This window comes from Martes martes (genome assembly GCF_963455335.1).
Source record: "Martes martes genome assembly, chromosome: 1".
NCBI classification, from domain to species: Eukaryota; Metazoa; Chordata; class Mammalia; order Carnivora; family Mustelidae; genus Martes; species Martes martes.
This window is the reverse complement of record NC_137888.1, coordinates 39,959,396-39,980,193: the sequence shown is the minus strand read 5'-3', so window position 1 is coordinate 39,980,193 and position 20,798 is coordinate 39,959,396. Positions and strand designations below refer to the sequence as shown.

At 35.6% G+C, this 20,798-nt stretch overlaps 1 protein-coding gene across 2 annotated transcripts in view; it reads right to left on the bottom strand.

The window, feature by feature from the left end:
- Positions 1-20,798, bottom strand: part of ZNF654 (zinc finger protein 654) — an 84,499-nt gene that overhangs the window by 53,538 nt on the left and 10,163 nt on the right. For both annotated transcript variants that reach the window (XM_080829468.1, XM_080829469.1), the window contains exon 2: positions 6,823-6,968. In XM_080829468.1, the coding sequence (XP_080685594.1) occupies positions 6,823-6,968 (146 nt within the window). The remainder of the gene's footprint in view (positions 1-6,822; positions 6,969-20,798) is intronic.

Genomic DNA, 20,798 nt, shown 5'->3' with positions numbered 1-20,798 from the left:
ATGCATGTTTGTCTAATGTTGACTTTAGCTACAACAAATCCTGAAAACAACGCATTCTAATGTAAAGGTAAAGAAAAACAAAGCAATGCTGAGGGAATTTAGTGTGGGAATTAAATTAAGACCACCAATTGCCACAAAAAGGAAATCATTTCTTTTTTTAGTTTTTTAATTAATTTTTATTTTTTTTATTTTTTTTTTTAAATATTTTATTTATTTATTTGACAGACAGAGAAATCACAAGCAGGCAGAGAGGCAGGCAGAGAGACAGAGGAGGAAGCAGGCTCCCCGCCGAGCAGAGAGCCCGACGTGGGGCTCGATCCCAGGACCCTGGGATCATGACCCGAGCCGAAGGCAGAGGCTTTAACCCACTGAGCCACCCAGGCGCCCCTTTTTAATTAATTTTTAAGTAGGCTCCATGCCCAGTGTGGGGCTTGAACTCATGACCCTGAGACTGAGTCATGTGGTCTACCAACTGAGCCAGCCAGGCGCTCCAGAAATCATTTCTTTAAAGAGAGAAAACAAGGAAACAGGCTAGACAGCCTAGATTTCTCTATAAAATAAATGAGATCATCTGCCACAAATGATTAGTAAAGATAACAGATATAAAATTGGAGAAGGTTTTGAGTAAGTGTTGGTCAAAATAATAAATAAAAAGTCAAGAAGCAAAAAGAGTGCTACATATTGCAGACAAAGAATATATGAATGGGGCCATAAGATAAACACATTTGGTGGGGCCTGGCCCCACCCCAAAAATCAGCCCTTTATAATTATCCTTTCTTCCTTTAATTTCTAGGCTATTTCTATTTCCTAAGTTAGTTGAAGCCTAGACCTAAGTTATATACAACCAATTAAACTTGGTTGAATAGAAGACAGGCACAAATTCTATGTTTCAAATATAATCCAAATCAGCAATATAGTCAGAAAGGGTTACTGATCTATCATTACATGTGTGGCCTAACATATGAATGTCTAGCCACTCTAAATAAGACGCTGATTATACCCATTTAATTCCATGAAAGAGAAGGCTTTTTGGTCTTCTCTTACAGGCAACTTGGCATATTAGGGTATACATTTTTAGTATTTGACACTACACATAATAAACACTACTAGCTGAACTAGTTCCCTCTCCAGTGGATCATACAGATCTTTGTGGACCTAATGGCTCCGAGGCAAATATGCACTTTCCATCACGGAACCCTGTGTGGAATGCTAAAATCTATGAACATTTACTTTCTGTTGGGCTAAAGGTGGCTGAGAAGGCAGCATTGAAGTTTGCTTTTATTTTATATAAAACTGGTAAAGTCTAAGTTCTCTCCCTAAAGATCCACTTAGTTTCAGGGTGTTCGGCTCAGTTTTACCAGTAAAACAGAAACCAGTGTTTAACCACTTTAAAATAAGAAAACAACAGGGGGAAAAAAAAAACTTAACTCAGACTTACAAAAGTCCCCTACAGCAGCTCAGGCCTAAGTTTTCTTATCTATAAAAGAGATTTAACCTGAGTTCCTTTTTAGTGCAAATATATACACACATAGCTAAATCTTCATTTCTTTAGAAAATATGCTTATAAAAAGAGTCAACCTAGGTAAAATCATAATTAGCCAACTTAAGACCGTTTTCTCTGTGACTATATTCATTGCCACAAAATTAAAAAAAAAAAAAAAACTCAAGTATAAATAAAAACAGAATCCATCTTCCTTCCCTGTAAATAAGACCATAGTTTTTGTGGTCTCCCAGTTTATAGAAGGCACATCTTCACATATGTATAATTTAAAGACAGAACAGGCTTTTATGAAGATGGATATATGGACCAGATAATACTGCCACAGAATATAGTAACTTATATGTTTAACACGTGTTTTATACACACACACACACTTACGTATATATATTTATATAAAACAAAATCTCGTAGGTATTACTTAAGTTAACTCTTTAGCTCACCTATAACTTTTTAGTATGTCAAGGGAATAAAAAACGTTACGTACATGATACAGATCACAAACAAGAATTCAACAAATATGAATTATAATGAAATCCATTAATATCCTGACATCTTGTCCAGTCACCTTGTATATTCTATTTGCCATCCCTGGGAGGCTCTTCCGCTCCTTCATCTAACTGTTATCATTCGTTCGGAGTTCAGCTCAAGTTGTTAGCTTACCCAGCAAATTTTCCCTGACCTCCCAGATCAAGCCCCTGTTATACTCTCTCATGGTATCCTGTAATTCCTTCATAATTATAATTACATAATAGTGTGACTGCTTGTTTAATATTTTTTAGCTTTGTAAGGTCTTTAAGAACAAGGATTTATCTCTCTTATTTTCTAAAATGTTTAGCCTAGAACCAAGCACAAGAGATTTACTGAATGAATAAATGATTATGGAATTAGAGTTTTCCAGTTTATATATTTATTTAAGTAAGTTGAACACTGTTACAGACTCTTTATTCTCTTACTAGTATCATCATGTTTTTATTTCCTCATTTTTCTTCTGGTATTACAAATACGATTAACTTTTCTGTTAAAGTAAACTCTAATAATGTAGGAAGTTTTCCTTACAAGAACATTTATTCTTTGACAAACTACTAAGATAGTTTACTTTTCTCCCCCTAACAATGTTCATCTCAAGATAAGATTTGCTTCTGCTTAATACATTTTTTTTCATTAGCAGTAGTAAAAAAGATAGGAAGCAATGAAACAGAAACTAACAAATTAGTTAAATTTAAAAAATAATAAAGTGCTTCTGAAAACCTTAAAAGCATTTCCCATTATAACACGAATGTTAACAAAGCTTATATAGGTGAAAGGGGGGGGGGAATGAAAACAGGCACTGAAACAAGATTAATACATCTTGTTTACAAATAATGTACTTTTAATACTTATTTCCTCAGAAATCATTAGAAAATAAAACTGTTTTGGTAGTTTTCAGAATGACACATAAAATTATTATTTGTAGTGGATATCTGTTATGTTTGTTTACCTACCAGCTCTGTTTCACACTACCTCATTTACTTCTTGAGGGAACCCTGAATGCCTGCAACATTTCTATGGTTCTCATTGGGCTGTCAATTTAGTATCCTTATTCCCCCCCCCAGGCCTGGGGTGAGCTGATCATCAGACTGAGCCAAAAATCTTACTATACTCTCCTTAACACAGCTATTAGTCAAAGCAGGAGGCATATAACGTTGGCTGGGCTCAGGTTCCCAAAAATATTTTCAGGATTACAAATGGGGTAGGGACAAACCTCTTGGTTTTAATTAAGCTTAACTGCAGAACTGTCAGGAGCCCTGAGTGAATGAAGATAAGAAAGGGGGGAAACGGTTCTAGGTGATATTTTATTCTCTGGATTCAGAAAATCCTGAAACTAGTTCTAGTCCTTGCTGTTCCATGGTGTAGTCATCTAATAAATCCCCCATACCCTTCTTTTTTTGCTTAAGCTAGCTTGACTAAGTTTGTCAATTTTAATCAAAAAGTCCTAATACATCTCCCATATTCACTTGGGTATCATAAAAAAATAAATAAAAGAAATATGTATTTTCAAATAATACAGTTTTCTTTATACTGCATTGCTCTTACAAATCTATTCTACAAGGTTATATTCTAAACTCTCCTTCCTCCTCCAATATTTTCTTTCAGCTTCATTAGGGTTTAACTGACAAACAAATCGTATATATTTAAGGTATACAACTTCATGTTTTGATATACAAGTAACAGTGACATTATCACTATAATTAAGCTAGTTAACATATCCATCACCTCACACAGTTCTCACCTATAATTTTAAGTATCTACAAATAAACTTGTAAAAAAACACAATGTACATGTACTCTTTTAAATTTTGTATACATATATAAAGCAAAAAATATATAGTTCATATATATGAAATTAATACATCTTCAAGATTTAAAAATGCTAACTGTACAGAAAGAATTCAGTCTTCTCTCTCACTAGTTCAACGCCCTAGAATTAACAGCTTTCAAAATTTTTAATAGCTGTTGATAATAAGCTTTGTCAGTACTTCCTTATTTACCCATTTTAAATATTACCTCTTAAATGCCTATTGTGGGAGAAGAGAATTTAACTCCTCACACAACCAATTCCACGTTCACATTAGGTATTATTTCCTCTATTACTGCTCTTTGTAACTTTACTTACACATTTATTTATGGTTTTATGTACTACTGATACTCCATTTTGTAAAATAAGAATCAAAGGATATTTTTTAGTGACCTTATTCTTTACTTTCAACTTGTAACTTCCATCAAATAATCTTATATTGAATGGTTAATAATTTTTCTGTTCTGTAACTATAATTATTTTTGTACTCTACTAAAAGTTTAAAGCCAGTAAACATCATTTACATTAAGAAAACTATGTAAATAACACTCATTACATATTAAAGTAGTTTGCTATAATTCTGTGTTTTTTCCTGTTCATATTATTTCTAATTTTCCTGGAGTATTTAATTCCCATTTTATTCTCTTTGCCTTTTAACCCTACCTTAAATGGTTCTAAATTCTCAGGGTTACTCTCAAATCTCCATTTTTACTGACTATTTCCCTCTTCAAGGTGATATATCAGTTAAGACCTACTACTTAACAGTGATCCTAGGTCTTCTCTTCCCTCTACCTCATGTAAAAAAGCCACTATTTTCTAGATCCACCGTCATTTTCTGGAGCACATTCTCTAATAACTTCCTAAAAGAAAGGGTATGTCAACAAGTCAATATTCTATATCCTTACATACCTGAAAATGTTCTTTCTAACTCTCACACTTCACTTATAGTTTGGGTAAGTATAAAATCCTACACTGAAAATAATTTCTCCTCCAATCTTTCAAGACACTGATTCATTATATTCTACCACCCACAGTTAGTTGTATGAGTTGTATGAAGACTGATACCAATTTGATGTTTGTTCCTTTGTAGGTAACGTAGTTTTTCCTTGCTACAAGGTGTTCATATCTGTTTTTTCATTCTTGGTATTTTGAAATCACAAAATGATGTATTTAGCTGAAAATCTTTTATATTTACTGTCTTAAGCACTTCTTGAGCTCCTTCAGTCTAGAAATTCATGACTTTTAGTTCTAGAAAATTCTTTTATTTTTTTCTTTAAAATTTTCCTCCAATATATTTTAAGTTCTTTTTCTGGAACTCCAACTAGTGAGATAATGAACCTCCTACATAAAGGCACCAAATAATTTTTTTTTCTCTGACACATTCCTTCTCTTTGGTTCTGTTTTACATCCTGGATTATTTCTCCAACTTTACCCTCCAAATTTCCTCCTACTGAACTTTAAATTTTAACCATCATCAGATTTCTTTAATTTACACAAACTCATATTTGGTGTCTCATTATTCCATTCACACAGCATGGTATGTTGGTGTTTTAATGTTACAAATACCATCTTAACTCTCCCTGAAACTATACGTTACAGATTTTATATTTTTAATTTTTTAATTTTTTTTATTCTTTTATTTTCTTCCAAATTTTTCACTGTATTTTTTTTCATGTTGAAGGCATTCCTCAATTGTCTCAGGATTCCCGAATCCCCACTAATATGTAAGAATAAAGCCATAAACAGATTAATTGGGAGGTCTAGTAGCCATGTCTAGACTTTGGTGAATGACAAGTTTTTCTTTAGAGTAGTTAAGTGATTAACTAGCTGTCTCAAAGAGGAAACTTTAACTGCCAGAACACAAAGGTCATTGCTCCAAAGTCATTTAATTCTTTAGAGGGAGGGAAAAGAGCAACTCTGTTTCCCTACCCCAACTTGGCCCTAGGGTTTGGTGATTGGCCTGAATGGAAAAACTGTAATTAACTCCTTTATCTCCATTCTCCCAAAGTATCTAATTCCCTGCTCTCTATTTCATGCCTTGCATATTCAAATTCTACACCTCTCTAGGATTCTGGGGGCTGGGGGGTGGGTGGGGCTCAGGACAAACTAGACCTTCTATCTTATAAGGCAGAGGATAACTGTTTTAATTGCTAGGTTTTTAAAATGTTTTACAAATAATCAAGTATACATACAAACATAAAAATTAACATATAAAACAAGAATTTCACTAAATAATACTGATCCTGTAAGACATTCTCTGATATTTTCTATTGTATTTTCTAATGCTGATAAATGATTTTACAACATGTTATTGTGATGTGTGATCTGAGGCACGCACACATGCACAAAACAAAAAGTAAAGTTGTGACTTGTTCTGTCATGTTTGTGACCACTCACTCTTCTGTGTTCTCCGCCCTACAAAATTTTTGAAATCTTTCATTCACTGGTGGCTCTTCTCTACTTTATTTTCACTGTATTTCTCTCTTTTACATCTTTACTATAACTTTAGTAGGATCTGCCAGAGCAAAAAAAAAAAAAAGAAAAATACAAGTGCTCAGGGGAAAAAAACCTGGAAACTCCTGGTTTTTGAATTCTTCTAAAGTATTTTCAAAAACCAGGAGTTTCCTAAGCTCTTTCTGGCCTGATTTAAGATCCCTCTGCTAACTCTGATGGCCTCAATTACTGTATTTTGGGACTTACCATTAGAGCTAGGGAATTAAAAAAGGAAAGTGATGGTAGTGACCATAAGAATCTATGCAAAAATGCCAACTAACTCTAAAATTAAAAGTAAATTATGGCTATATGTTCAAAGTTAAACCTAAATACTTAAATGAAAAAATGGAAATTTCTTTTTTCACTTTTCTTTTTTTTCTTTATAACCGTCCACGGTTTTAGAAATTTCTTTCTGAGGAAAGACTTTAGGAAAGGCTCCTTTCACAGAGAAAATAATCAAAACCCAATTCTCGTAAGAAGTAAAGAGTACTTACAAAGCAAGGCTACTCAAAACATACTGTACGTGCTCACATTCATCTGGGAATGATGCACTGGCTGATGTAAAACAGCAGAGTGCAGTCTGAAGAACCTGAAGCTGTGGCAAAGGGACCTGCCATCTTCCAGCATAATCTTCTACCACCTGGTAAGGAAATAAATCCAAGAAGTACATTATTACAGAAAATGTTCTCAACATCTTGAGTTTAAAAATTATGATGACACTACTAAATAAAGCATTAGTTTAGTGTGAATACAAATGATTTAGGGGAAAAAACCTTATTGTTTATTTTCCTAGTGTACGTCTGAAAATAAAATTAACTATTACCTTTGAAAATGTAGAGAAGAAATATAGGATATGAATAATTATACTGTCCAACTGCCAAATCTTTAATAAACTAACAAATGTCCTTCACCTCCCATATCCAGCCTTTGTCAAAACATCAATTATCAAAGATTAAAACAGCTAGGCAGTAGATCATAGTAATAAAGAAAATTAGAAATGAACATGATTATTATCACTACTATTTATTATAGACTAAATTCTAAGCATTCTGGCACCAATGGGTATTAAAAAGATAATAGTGGCATGATGCTCCAATTATAAAAGTTTAAACTGCACAATATGATGGAGTAAAGAGTCCAGAATATAATTTGTCTTGGCTCTGACACTTTACTAGCTTTATGAATTTGGACAGGTCATCTTCCTTCTCTATGCATTAGTTTCCTCACTATAAATAGAGATAATAATGCTTATCTTCCAGGTTTACTGTGAAGCTAAATTAGAATAATTTAGGAGTAAGCATTTTAGAACCATCAATTGCTATAAAATGTTACTTATGATTTCTCATATACAAGACTGCTATAATAAAACAATGTATTATACTTTTAAAATACCTCATATTATACAGGTTGTCAAACTACGGCCTGCAGGCCAAATCTGGCCTGCCACCTGTTTCTGTATAGCCCACAAGCTAAGAATGTATGTTACATTTTTAAATGGTTGAAAAAAAGTATTTTGTGATGCCTAAAAATCATATGAAATTCAAATTTCAATGTCCATAGAGCTTTACTGGAACATAACCAAATTCATCCATTTACTATCTATGGCTGCTTTCCTGCTATAACAACCAGTTACATAGTTATGACAAAAATCATATGGCTCACAAAGCCTAAAATATTTAATATCGGCCCCACTACAGAGAAAGTTTGCCAACTCTGTTTTAAAAGCTGGAAAAAAATAGAACAGAGTACAAAAGCCAAGAACACTCAGAGCTCAAGGACTTTTCACGCTCATCACTTCCTCTTAGGAGACAATTTTGCATGGGTCTCTTGTACTTCTACAGTTTTTCCAAAAAAAAAAAGGCCCAACTACCTTCATCTTTTCAAAGATATTCATACGCAAAAGCCTTGAAAAATAGAGATGATGTCTCCCTCTACAGCAGTGAGCCTGTTCACTATTTAGCATAATCACAATGTCATCTCCCCCTGGAAGAAATGACAGGCAGACATCTACACTTGTAGACCGTTATAAAAGATTAGGGTTCCCTAAGCTTGGGGTTCCCTGGCTATGATGAAAACTCACTGTGAGTGCAGGATCCACCTATGCCACTTACATAACCTTTATGAGAGTTGAGGGGGCAAAGGGATCCACCATAAGCATGAAGGTCATGATGCTTGTTGTGCCATGAGTGATAAAGGTCATTATTTCTGACCCAGGAGTTTCATGTTTTCTGCCAGTATCCATGAAACTGTGGAAGGCTAACTTAGATAAAATCTTACACCTTACATGGTTCTCTTACAATTCCAAATTGCATTACCAGAAAGTTAACTGGGAAGTAAAAATTACGGCTATGATGACCCCAAATAGGACATACTTTTCTAAACCACCAAAGGAAAAAGAAAAGAAAAAAAAAAAAGTTGGATAAACTGTGGTTACCTGACTTTAAATTTTCTCTTCACTAGAGTGTTTGATCAGCTTTACTAATCTCTTTTTGGCCACCATAACACCATTCTGAAGACACCTAAAACATAGGTACCTGACAGTCTCCTATTTTCCTGTCCTCCATCCCAAACAGTCTGCCCTAATCCGTATCTACTTATAACCTTATTCACTTCCTATTTATGGGATGAGTTTATCTCCTTAGAAGGTACTTATAGCCTCCCTCATTCAACAAGATTCTGCTACTAATATTCTGCCTGATCTAGCTGAGCCCAAACCTAAAACAATAAAAGTCCTTGTGGGGGACATCTCCAATAGGTTTGTTAGAATACCTATGATGGGATAGAAACAAAATTACTGAAACTTACGTATCTTCTTATACTATTCCACATCATACCAGACACTGCTAATACACTGTAACATTAACCTAACACTTTAAGACTCACTATAACACTATTTCTCTTTTAAATATTTTCCTTAAAACATGTGACATTGCAAATTACATTGCCCTTTAATTTGAAGTTTTTCTCCTGTGCTATCATAAGCACCAGCTAATGAGAGTGCATACCATGATATCATAATCTGAATGTGCTGTACCAGGCCAAAGTACAGCAAACACCACATCTTCCATTTTCCTTTTTCTCTTGCATTCTAGTAAGTAACAGTCTTAACATAATGACCAGAAAAATGTTCAAATTGTTGCAAACAAAGGGAAAGTATTCACCTGGATCTTTAAAATCAACCATTGCAATAGTTCTAAATTCTTCAAGAAAAGGGTCTAAGAAACAGGATCAAGATCAACCATCCATTAGAGATTCGTAAAAACTTTTTTTATTATTTTTTTTAAAGATTTTATTTATTTATTTGACAGAGAGATCATGAGTAGGCAGAGAGGCAGGCAGAGAGAGAGAGGGAGGAAGCAGGCTCCCTGCTGAGCAGAGAGTCCAACTTGGGGCTGGATCCCAGGACCCTGAGATCATGACCTGAGCCGTAGGCAGAGGCTTTAACCCACTGAGCCACCCAGGCGCCCCCCCCCCTTTTTTTTAAGGCATAACAAACATACTGCAATGCAATTTACTATAATTTATAGAAACTACATAAATACTGCTGAAAGAAGTTACAGCTAAGGCCAAAAGCATGCTGTGATACAAGGGGAGTTGAAGAAAAGGGCACAGCTACTGCCAAAGAAAGATGCTGGAATTGTGCAATGATCCTACAGCACTTTCTCAGCACTCTGATTTACAGGAGCATATATCCTGACCTAAGAGGGATACAGTATATACTACACACTGCCATATCTTAATTTACAAAGGCAAATTATTGTGAGAATAAGCAGATTCATTCTTTGGCAAAATTGCCAAAAGACAGACTTAGTGTAAACCCATTCAATTAAAATTACATTCATTATTTAAGAACATTAAAATACATCATCCAAATCACTATGGACTGAAAAGTATCCCCCTTAAATTCATATGCAATCTATGCATTGAATGAATTTGCTAACTTCCAAAATACCTGATATAAACATTGTAATAGACATTGTCTTTTCCCCATCCCTTCAGTATGATTATGTTATTCATTTGTAATATAGCTACTATATATATAATCCCCTAACTCTGTCTACTGAGAGGGCGTAAGAGCAGTAACACCCCAGTAGCAATATATACACTTAGGGACCAAATCTTGGTTTCTGAGCGCTATTCTCCATAAAAGAAACTTGGACTCCTCAAGGTCTCCACCAGCAGGCCTGAAGCAGGGAAAACACAAGATAAGACTAGAACATTTTGTGGTGCCGAAGTAATGAAATTCTGAAAAATGATGGGGTATAAAAACACAGGAGCCAACCTGAAGGAGCTCCTAAGTGCTATAGCTGGAACAATTTAAGCAACAAAATAAAAGATAGTATTGGACTTAAATCCATAGAACAAGATAAATATCCAGGAGTCCACAGTGATACAAATAATCAGTTAAGTAAATGTTAGAGATGAGACAGCATTTCCTCACAGAAAAGTCCCAATTAATAAACAGAGAAGAAAAGATATAGAGAATCGGCATCAGGCAAATACACAGTAATGAATGCTGCAGACAAGAGCCACAGAGCAATGCTAGTATTTGTGGGTAAAGTTTCAGGCAAGGCCACCTGGGTGGCTCAGTTGGTTAAGCAGCTTCCTTTGGCTCAGTTTATGATCCCAGAGTCCTGGGATGGAGCCCCAGGTTGGGAGTCGGCTTTCTCTCCTCTGCTCCTCCCTCCCCCAGGCTCATGTGTTTTCTCTCATTCTTGCTCACTCTCTCTCACAAATAAATAAATAAAATCTTATGGGAAAAAAAAGTTTGAGGCAATGCAGGATTTGCAGTCTCAAGTTATCTCCCCCAAGACATTTATCAACTAAAAATAAAAAGACACTAACTTAAGAGAGTGCAGAAACCCCCCCAGACACAAACTTAACCAAATCATCAAAATAAATATCACCAGTAAGTAATATAACATATCATTATCATCAATCTCTTCAGATGGCATACCAAGAAAGAAACAATGGCATTTTTGTGGTACTTTTGCCAAAAATGCCTAACCTCATCCCAATCATGAAAAACCATCAGACAAACCCAAACTGAGGGATGTTTTACAAAAAAACTAATCAGTATTCTTCAAATGTGTCAAGGTCATGAAAGATAAAAAACTGAAGAAGTGTTACACACTGGAAGAGACTAAGGGTAAGTAACAATACAATATGAGATCCAGAAATAACATCCTGTAACAGAAAAATCATCAGTGGAAAAACTGTTAAATTTCTAATAAGGTCTGTAATTTAGTAATTATTATACCACCTTTTTTTTTTTTTTAAAGATTTTATTTGTCAGAGAAAGCAAGCAAGCAGGGAGAACGAATGGCAGACAGAGGGAGAAGCAGGCTCCTTGCTGAGCAAGGAATCTGTTGTGGGACTCAGTCCCAGGACCCTGGGATCATGACCCAAGCTGAAGGCAGACACTTAACTGAATGAACCACTCAAGTGTCCCTCACTTTAAATATTTTAGACAAACTTTGATCCCTGTCAATTTTTCATTTGATTCCAAACTCACTAGGAAGAATAATATATTAAATGTTTCCCTCATAAACATTAAAGCTGGCAAATAAACAAGTGAACCCCAAAATATATGCATAAGCAAATGCATATGAACATCAAATCAGAATGTAGGATGCCAGTGGTATACACAGATTATGTTTGCACATAATAATGACTTAACTGTCTTGGGCTAAGCAGAGCTCTGCATCCGACTTCAATTCAGCATGGCCTAGCAGGTATGGCTGAGGCAGTGATTTTATTATTGCATTTTTTAAAAATGCCCTTTAGTTATACAGGGGCTTTAGACATTAATAGGTGGAAAATTTTTTGTTCTTTCTGCCTGGTTTCTCAAACAACTACAAGCCAGAGGATTAAACTGAGAAGCTGGTTAAATTCCATACGCACCTTACAATCTAATATGTAAATGTCTAGCCTTTAAATTGTTAGTCCTGTGGAATATTACTGATCCATAAAAAAGAATGAAATCTTGCTATTTGCAATGAGGTGGATGGAGCTAGAGTAATAAACCAAGCAAAATAAGTCAGTCAGAGAAAGAAAAAAACTGTATGATTTCACTCATATGTGGAATTAAGAAACAAAAAAAAATGCACAAAGGGGAAAAAGAGAAAGGAAAAAAAAATCAAGAAAGAGACTCTTAATTATAAAGAGCAAAATGATGGTTACCAAAAAGGAGAGGGTTGGAAGGATGGGGTAAATAGGTAATGGAGATTAAAGCATGCCCTTGCTGTGATGAGCACCAGGTAAGTTATAGAACTGTCAAATCACATCTATTGTACATCCGGAACTAATATAACACGGTATGTTAAAAATAAAAAAAAATTTCTTAATTTGATAAAAACTGAAAAATAAGTAGTCCTAGATCAGCTGAACTAACTCTGTCCCTCTCCTTCTTAATTTTGTTCTCAAAGACCAGCTCTTAGATTCATGTAATTTGTCCAAAGGCTTCTAAACTCAGTGTCACAATATGGTCTCAAGTAGCTTCTGGAATTGATAAGTACATAAATCTAATCAAGGATGCAGATATGAAGATTTTATCTGGGTTCAACAAAGATGGCCAAAAGATTTTATCAAGTGACCAGATAAAGAAGACTCAGATTCCTTATTATATAGGGCAAAAATCACTTTCTTAGACTGGGACAGAAGAAAAATTCAATGGAATTATTATAAACTCAAAGGCCAAAAGAGAAACTTAAAAGGTCCATGCATCGAACACTAACTTTAGGTACCAGATTTGCTTACTCTCAAGAACTAAATATGCTTAAAAATAATACAGTTAAAACAAGAGTGGTAGAGTTAAAAAAATAAAAGGAGGTAGGTCATGTTGATACAGATGGAAGAGAGGTACTACCTTAAGATTAAGTTCACACTTAGAATTAAGGCTAGATAGGGGCACCTGCAAGGTTCAGTCAGCTAAGCAGTCTGACTCTTCATTTTTGCTCAGGTCATGATCTCAAAGTCATGAGATGGAGCCCTGCGTCAGGCTCCGTGCTCAGTGGAGAGTCTGCTTGAAATTCTCTCCCTCCCCTCTTCCCTCTGCCCCCTCCCTTGCTCAAATAAATAAATAAATAAATCTTAAGAAAAATAAATAAATCTTAAAATAAATAAAATATTTAAAATAAAATCTTAAAATAAATTTAAAAAATAAATAAATCTCAAATAAATAAACCTTAAAAAAAAAAAAGACGACTAGATAGACAGGAAAAAAGGAAAAGGAAATACATATATACCAGAACTATGTGCTCTTAAAAGCGGAATTAAACGGAAAAGTATATTTCAGTTGTTCTTCATTAGAAAGGAAGGGTGACTAGTTCCAAAGGTATGTAACAGAGAAATGGGAAGTAACTTTGGGTGGAAATCTAAGTGAACCAGACTAGAAATTCAACTATGGCAAGATGTTCTTTTAAAGAAATAGAAAGTCCATAATAAGGGCAAGTGAAAAACCACACCTTGAAGGCCATGATATAAGGTAACACAAAATCTGCACAGATCTGAAAGTAAAACAAAACAAAACAAAACAAACAAAAAACCTGGAAAATTACCTTAAAATACCAGAAGCATTTCATGGACATTTCAAATTACTAGTTATTACGGAGGGTAATATATGGTATGGCATGGTGCCACAATGGGAAGGGCCCAAGGAACTCAAAAGTTAGGCATCAGAGAGTGAATAAGGAAAAGCAACACTGAAGAAAAACAGGAAGTCAGTCCTAGGTCTGAGGTTGCGCTGATAAAATTTTCTTTAAGTGAGGGAGATGAGAGTGGGCAAAATTTGTTCGATAAGGAATGTTTTTTAATGAACTCAGAATTCCTTGACTTTCCTCTATGATATTATGGGAGATCTTAAAAGAGGTAATTGTAGAACATTCAAACCTGAGACCAAACACAAAGAGAAAGGAAAAGGTAGACAAGAGAAGCCAACTGAAGAACAGGCTAAAATGTAAACAAAAACAAAAACCAGGGATGTTTATCTGAAAGAGTGTAACTTACTACTGCTGAAAGGAAATGTGACAAAAAGTAGTGTTTATACTGTCAATGAAACAGAACAAATGATGCAAGGCCCAGAACAGTTAAAAGCAGGGTAAAGAAAAGGTCTGGAGGAAGAAATGGCAAAAGAGATTGTTTTCACCTGGCTCTTCCAAGCACAGACATCAGAAACATCAAAAGCAGCTTCATTTCCGGTACCTGTTTATGGTTATTACCCAATTAACAAAAATGTGGGGCACATCAGGAGTGCTTTTATAAAGGTTCTAGTTCAACAGGTCTGAGAATTTCAGGGAAGATGGCAACAGCCAAGGTAGCCCAGGACTAAAAATGTCTTGGCACAAGCCTGGGAACAAAGAAATCCAGAGATAAGGACAGAACACTTGGGCTTTGGAAATTGCACGGCTGGAGTCCTGTGGAGATTGTGTCTTGAACTTTACACACTACAAGTAAGTGATACACTATTTACAAAAGAGTATAGAAGCTGTGCCACTAAACAGAATGCACACTTATTACAGCACAGGAATACCAGGACTACACAAAAGAAATGGAAATTAAAAGCTTTTAATATGAAAAAAAATTTAAAGGAGGAAACATCAAACATACTCTAGTGCCCCGGGCTGCCTTCCACAGAAACTTGCAAACTCTGCAAGGCAGAAATTCAAATACACTTTCAAGGAAGTAGAAATGTTCAGATTAAGCGTTCCCACTGCCCGCCCCCCCAAATCTGATAAACATAAAATGGCACATTCAAACACTTGATGAATTTTCCCAGTAAAACTTAGGTAGCCCCAGCAGCTGGCATAACTCACTGGCACCCTAGTAAGGTTGAAACCAAAATTGATTTGATATCCTGTTTTCTGTGCACCCATCATTCCTGTGATATCACTGAAGTCTACTGGCAAAAGTAATGCATGTCAGGGCGCCTGGGTGGCTCAGTGGGTTAAGCCTCTGCCTTTGGCTCAGGTCATGATCTCAGAGTCCTGGGATCCAGCCCCGCATGGGCTCTCCGCTCAGCAGGAAGCCTCCTCCCCACCCTACCCCCACCTGCCTCTCTGCCTACTTGTGATCTCTCTGTCAAATAAAAAATAAAATCTTTAAAAAAAAAAAAGTAATGGATGTCAACCAGACTATGTACTAAGTTGAAGGAATTACTGTTTTAAATTTAATGGGTATTGGACTGAGTACAGTAATACATTTTGCCCTACTGACCTTCTGGATTCTTTAAAAAATTAAGACACAAAAGAAATCTGGAGTTAAATAAGCCTCTTTTAGAGAAGTGAAAAAAGCTACTCCCAATCAGAGAAAAACCACCCAAGCTACTGCTCTTGAAAAATCCCCACCTCTAACTGTAGGGGCACATGAAAGACCACTGGCTCTGATTAAGCAATATTCTGAAAGGAACAAATCTGGGATCTTACCCCTTTCGGATTCTTTGTAAACCGGACAATGGGAGACAATTCATTTGATCAAATTTGATACATCATTAGTTGACATTTGGTCCCCTGTCCCCAAATTAAAACCTGGAAAGAAATTTTAAACTTAAAAACGACTACAAGTTAACTCTCAAACACAGAAGGCTCCTCTCTTAAAAAGCCTTTACTCCAAATACTAAAGTATTACTAAAAGGAGAAAAGAAATTATGAGTTCTGTATTTCAATGAACTTTATCATCGGTTACCTGAAAATGCCTTGTTCTTAAATGGGAATGCGTATCCTCAACCTTAAAAAATAAATGTCTGTTTTGGCTAGTGACTAACAATTCCATTCCTTTTTTTTTTTCTTTTAAGAATGCACTAACTCTTCAGACCCAGTAGTCAAACTGTACTGATCATTTAGATCCTTTAATTGGTCCTTCTACCATTTACTATTAATATTACCACCATATTCCTAGACACTTCAACTAGAAACCCAATGCAAGTTCATAAAATTCTTTGTTCCTGTCTCCACATTTAACCAGATGCTAAATACTTTATTTCCATATTTCCTAAAATTGTTCTTATCTCTCCATTTTCACTGCCATGTCAGGCCCTCAATCACTCCTTTTCTGACATACTCTTTGCAAAAGCTTCCTTTTGTCTAGGCTTTCATTCATTACTTCATCAAGTTTGTTTTAAAACAATATTTTATGAGTAATAATGGTACCATTGTGCCCTTAAACCTAAAATTCAAATTTCTAAGCCAAGATCTAGACCAATCCATTTTTTCTTTAATCTTAATACGTACCAATACTTTTCTGAATATATGTTTAATCCAGTGGTTCTCAAACTTTAGTATGCATCAGAATCATGGGGAGGTTCGTGAAAAACCAGACTGTTTCAAGATTCCGTAGGTCTGGGGTGGGGCCAATAATTTGCATTGCTAATAGTCTTCACACTGTATTGCAGGTCTAGGGAATCACACTTTCAAGAACCACAGCCCTATTAACTACCCCCATTCATAAAAACATCATTATCATCTACTTTTAACAAATTATCTCCTCTACTTATACTTTCCTCCTACTCATACCATTTCCTTTTTCATGTCTACATTTTAATACTAACAATTTTTTTTAAATATATTTTTTTAAGATTTTATTTATTTGACAGAGATCACAAGTAGGCAGAGAGGCAGACAGAGAGAGAGAGAGAGAGAGAGAGAGAGAGGGAAGCAGGCTCCCCGCTGAGCAGAGAGCCCAATGCGGTACTCGATCCCAGGACCCTGAGATCATGACCCGAGCTGAAGGCAGTGGCTCAACCCACTGAGCCACCCAGGCGCCCCAATACTAACAATTTTTTAAGACTCAATTCAAATGTTATCTTGTCCACTAAAACTTTCCCAAATTATGACTATTAGAAATAGTCTCTCCAGCTGAACTTGGAGAGGACTTAATACACACTGTGTTTTGTTAGTGGGACTAGCCACCATTTCGCTGTTTTAGGTTTATTTATATTTACTCATTCATTTATTCTAAACTTATTGAGTACTTACTGCATACCAAGTACTCTCATGCTTTCATTTTTAGTAGAAGGAAAACTGGTACACAAATATACATTAGATGGTGTTAAGTACCTTGGAAAACAAAACTCTAGGTAAATGGAAAAGAGAATGCTAGAGATAGGATGCTACCTTATACTTTATGTGGGGTGTTCAAGGAAGGCTTCCATCTCTTATAAAAGGATATTTGAGCAGGGTCCTAAAGCAAACCATATAGAAATCCAAACAAAAAGCGTTTCTGACAGACAAAACAAAAGCCAAGTGCGAAGGCCAAGGGCAGGGGCATACTTATTCAAGTTAAAGGAAGGGCAAAAATGCTAGTGCAGTTGAAGGTAATTAGTGGAGGCAAAGAGTATTATGAGACTAGTCAAAGAGATAGACAAGAGCCTGATCATGAAGCACTATCGTCCACTATAAGAATTTTGGCTTTCTGAGACAGAAAAGCATGGAAGGTTTAGAAGAGATCTCACGTATCTTTAAAGGGATCACTTTGGTTTTATGGAAAATAAACAAAAAAACTGCAAGCAGGAGATAAAATAATCCAGAGAAAAGATAACTGTGGTTTGGATCAAGGTCTTAACAGTGCATGTCAGATATGTCTTTTCTCCCTTATCAGATGTTTCAGTTCCTTAAAGGCAGAGGTTGTGACTTCTTTCCTTCTTAAATCCCCTATAACCATTTAAATCAAGCCTTTCACATAGTTTACAGACAATTTTTTTCTTTTAGGAATACCTCCTATAGCACTTCAATGGTACTTTATTTATCTAGATCTATGCCTAAAATAATCAAGGATAATTCTACTGGTATTAAGAAAAAGTAAGTTACATACTGCCTGAAAGACACATATGCAGCATTTTAAAAGCACCTATTAAGTTATGAGTGCTTAATACTTGAAGGTAAATTCAAAGTATAAAAGAGAGAACATGGGGCGCCTGGGTGGCTCAGTGGGTTGAAGCCTCTGCCTTTGGCTCAGATCATGATCCCGAGGTCTTGGGATCAAGCCCCACATCGGGCTCTCTGCTAAGCAGGGGGCCTGCTCCCCCCCCCCGCTCCCCCCCCCCCCCCGCCGCCTGCCTCTCTCTCTGTTTGTCAAATAAATAAAAATAAAAATAAATAAATCTTAAAAAAAAAATTCTGAGTCAAAGAAGACAGAACAAAAGACCACATATCTGATAATCCCATTCGTATGAAATGTCCAGAAAAGACAAATTTAGAAAAACAGAAAACAGATCAGTGACCTACAGTGAAACTGCAGATCAGCTGTAAACAAATTACAGGGACTTTGTGGGAGTGATAAAAGAGAAAAAAAGAATCTCAAGAGTTTAAGAACAAAATGACTTCCGCTAATATAGAAAATTAAGAAACTATAAATACAGTAATTTTTTTCATAAAATCAAGAAAAATTAAGGAGCAGCATAGTTAGAGCTAAGTGCCAAGAAACAAAAATTGCATATCCACTCTAAGTATATAAGCACAGGATGATACAGGAAATCAAAATAATAAAAGGATAAATGAATTTTAAGATCCTCATAACTTAGTTCTACCTACTTTTTTACAACTTTCTCCTCTCTGGAGGAGTCTGGATTATATATGAAAACAAAATCATCCATCATTGTACTGTCCACATATAACCACTACATCATGGTACATTTCCCCTTTCAAGCTGTGTGACTTGGGGTTAGTTGCTTAATCTCTCGGAGTCTCACCTGCACTATTCATAAAATGAAGATTAAAAATAGTATCTATCTCACAGGGTTGTTGCAAAGAATAAATGAGAATCTAGGACATGGGCTGACATACTTCTTCTTAAAGAGCCAAAAAGCAGCTTATGGACCATACATCCTCTATCCCAACTACTCAACCCTGCTGTTGTATCATGAAAGCAGTCACAGGAAATGTAAAAATGAATGTGCAATACTGCTTATGTCACAATGGCTTACAGCAAAGGTTCATAACTTTTTGGTGTTTTGGGATTGTTGTTGGGATGTGTTGTTTTTTAGCAAGTTTTGAAATTCTTAAAGAGATTCTGACAAAAACAAAAAACAGACCAAAAATATCTTCAGTCTTATTCAACAAGGAAATGGCAAATACAGCTTTTTGCAAACAATTTCAGAGAGTTCACAGACCTTCTGAAGTATATGAATGGCTCCTATATTATATCATTAAAAAATCCTATTTCTAGGGGCATCTGGATGGCTCAGTGGGTTAAGCCTCTGCCTTCAGCTCAGGTCATGATCTCAGGGTCCTGGGATGGAGCCCCACATCCCGCTCTCTGCTCAGCAGGGAGCCTGCTTTCCTCTCTCTCTCTCTGCCTGCTGCTCTGCCTACTTGTGATCTCTCTCTGTCAAATAAATAAAATCTTAAAAAAAAAAAATCCTATTTCTAATGAAGTGGCTCATTTATCTTCACCACACTTGCCTTCTCTAAAATCCACATATGAGCACAGTGAGACTGCACCAGCCTACGTTCAAACTATATAATCCTGTTACAAATTTTCTACCTAAATTTTTTTGTATTATTACATTTTCCTAGGTCATTATATAGTCATCGAACATACCATTTAAGGCTAAATAATAGTTTATGGGGGCTGAAAAGTTTTCAACTATTTTAGATGTTCTGGCTGCTTTTGTATTTTCAATTTATTCCTTTCATTAATTACAATTAATGTTATGATGAATAGTCGTATATCCAAATTTATATTTCCTCAAAAGTTAATGCTTAAGGAAAAATACTAAGCCAACAGGTAAAAATTATTTTTAATGTTTGTAATATATTTTGATGAATAGTAGTCCAGAAAGGTTGTGGTGGTATTTACTCCCACAGCTGAAAATGAGCTGTCCATTTCACTAAACCCTCACAAGCATGGAATACAAATTTCAGACTTAACTTTTTACCTGAGAGACCTTTAGGCAGGAGTTTTCAAAACATGGTAAAGGAAAGATAATTAAGCTCTAAAATGCATATCCACTGTATTCTAGATTAGTAAGAATTCCACATCTACACAAGGTTACAGCTAAGTAATATGTAAAGACTTTAATCATTGAAGATAAGTATCTAAAACACATTCCATACTCTCCTGCCTTCAAAACACAGTAACATAATTTGCAATGACGTGGATGGAACTAGAGGGTATTATGCTGAGCGAAGTAAGTCAATCAGAGAAAGACAACTATCATATGATCTCCCTGGTATGAGGAATTTGAGAGGCAACACTGCGGGTTTGGGGGGCAGGGAAGGAAAAAATGAAACAAGATGGGATCAAGAGGGAGACAAACTATAAGAGACTCAATCTCACAAAACAAACTGCGGGGTGAGGGGGGTAAAGAGAGGGTGGTTGAGTTATGGACATTGGGGAGGTTATGTACTATGGTGAGTGCTGTGGAGTGTGTAAGCCTGATGATTCACAGACCTGTACCCCTGGGGCTAATAATACATTATATGTTAATTTAAAAAAATGTTGTATTAGTTGTTACACAAATAAAATGCCCTATTAT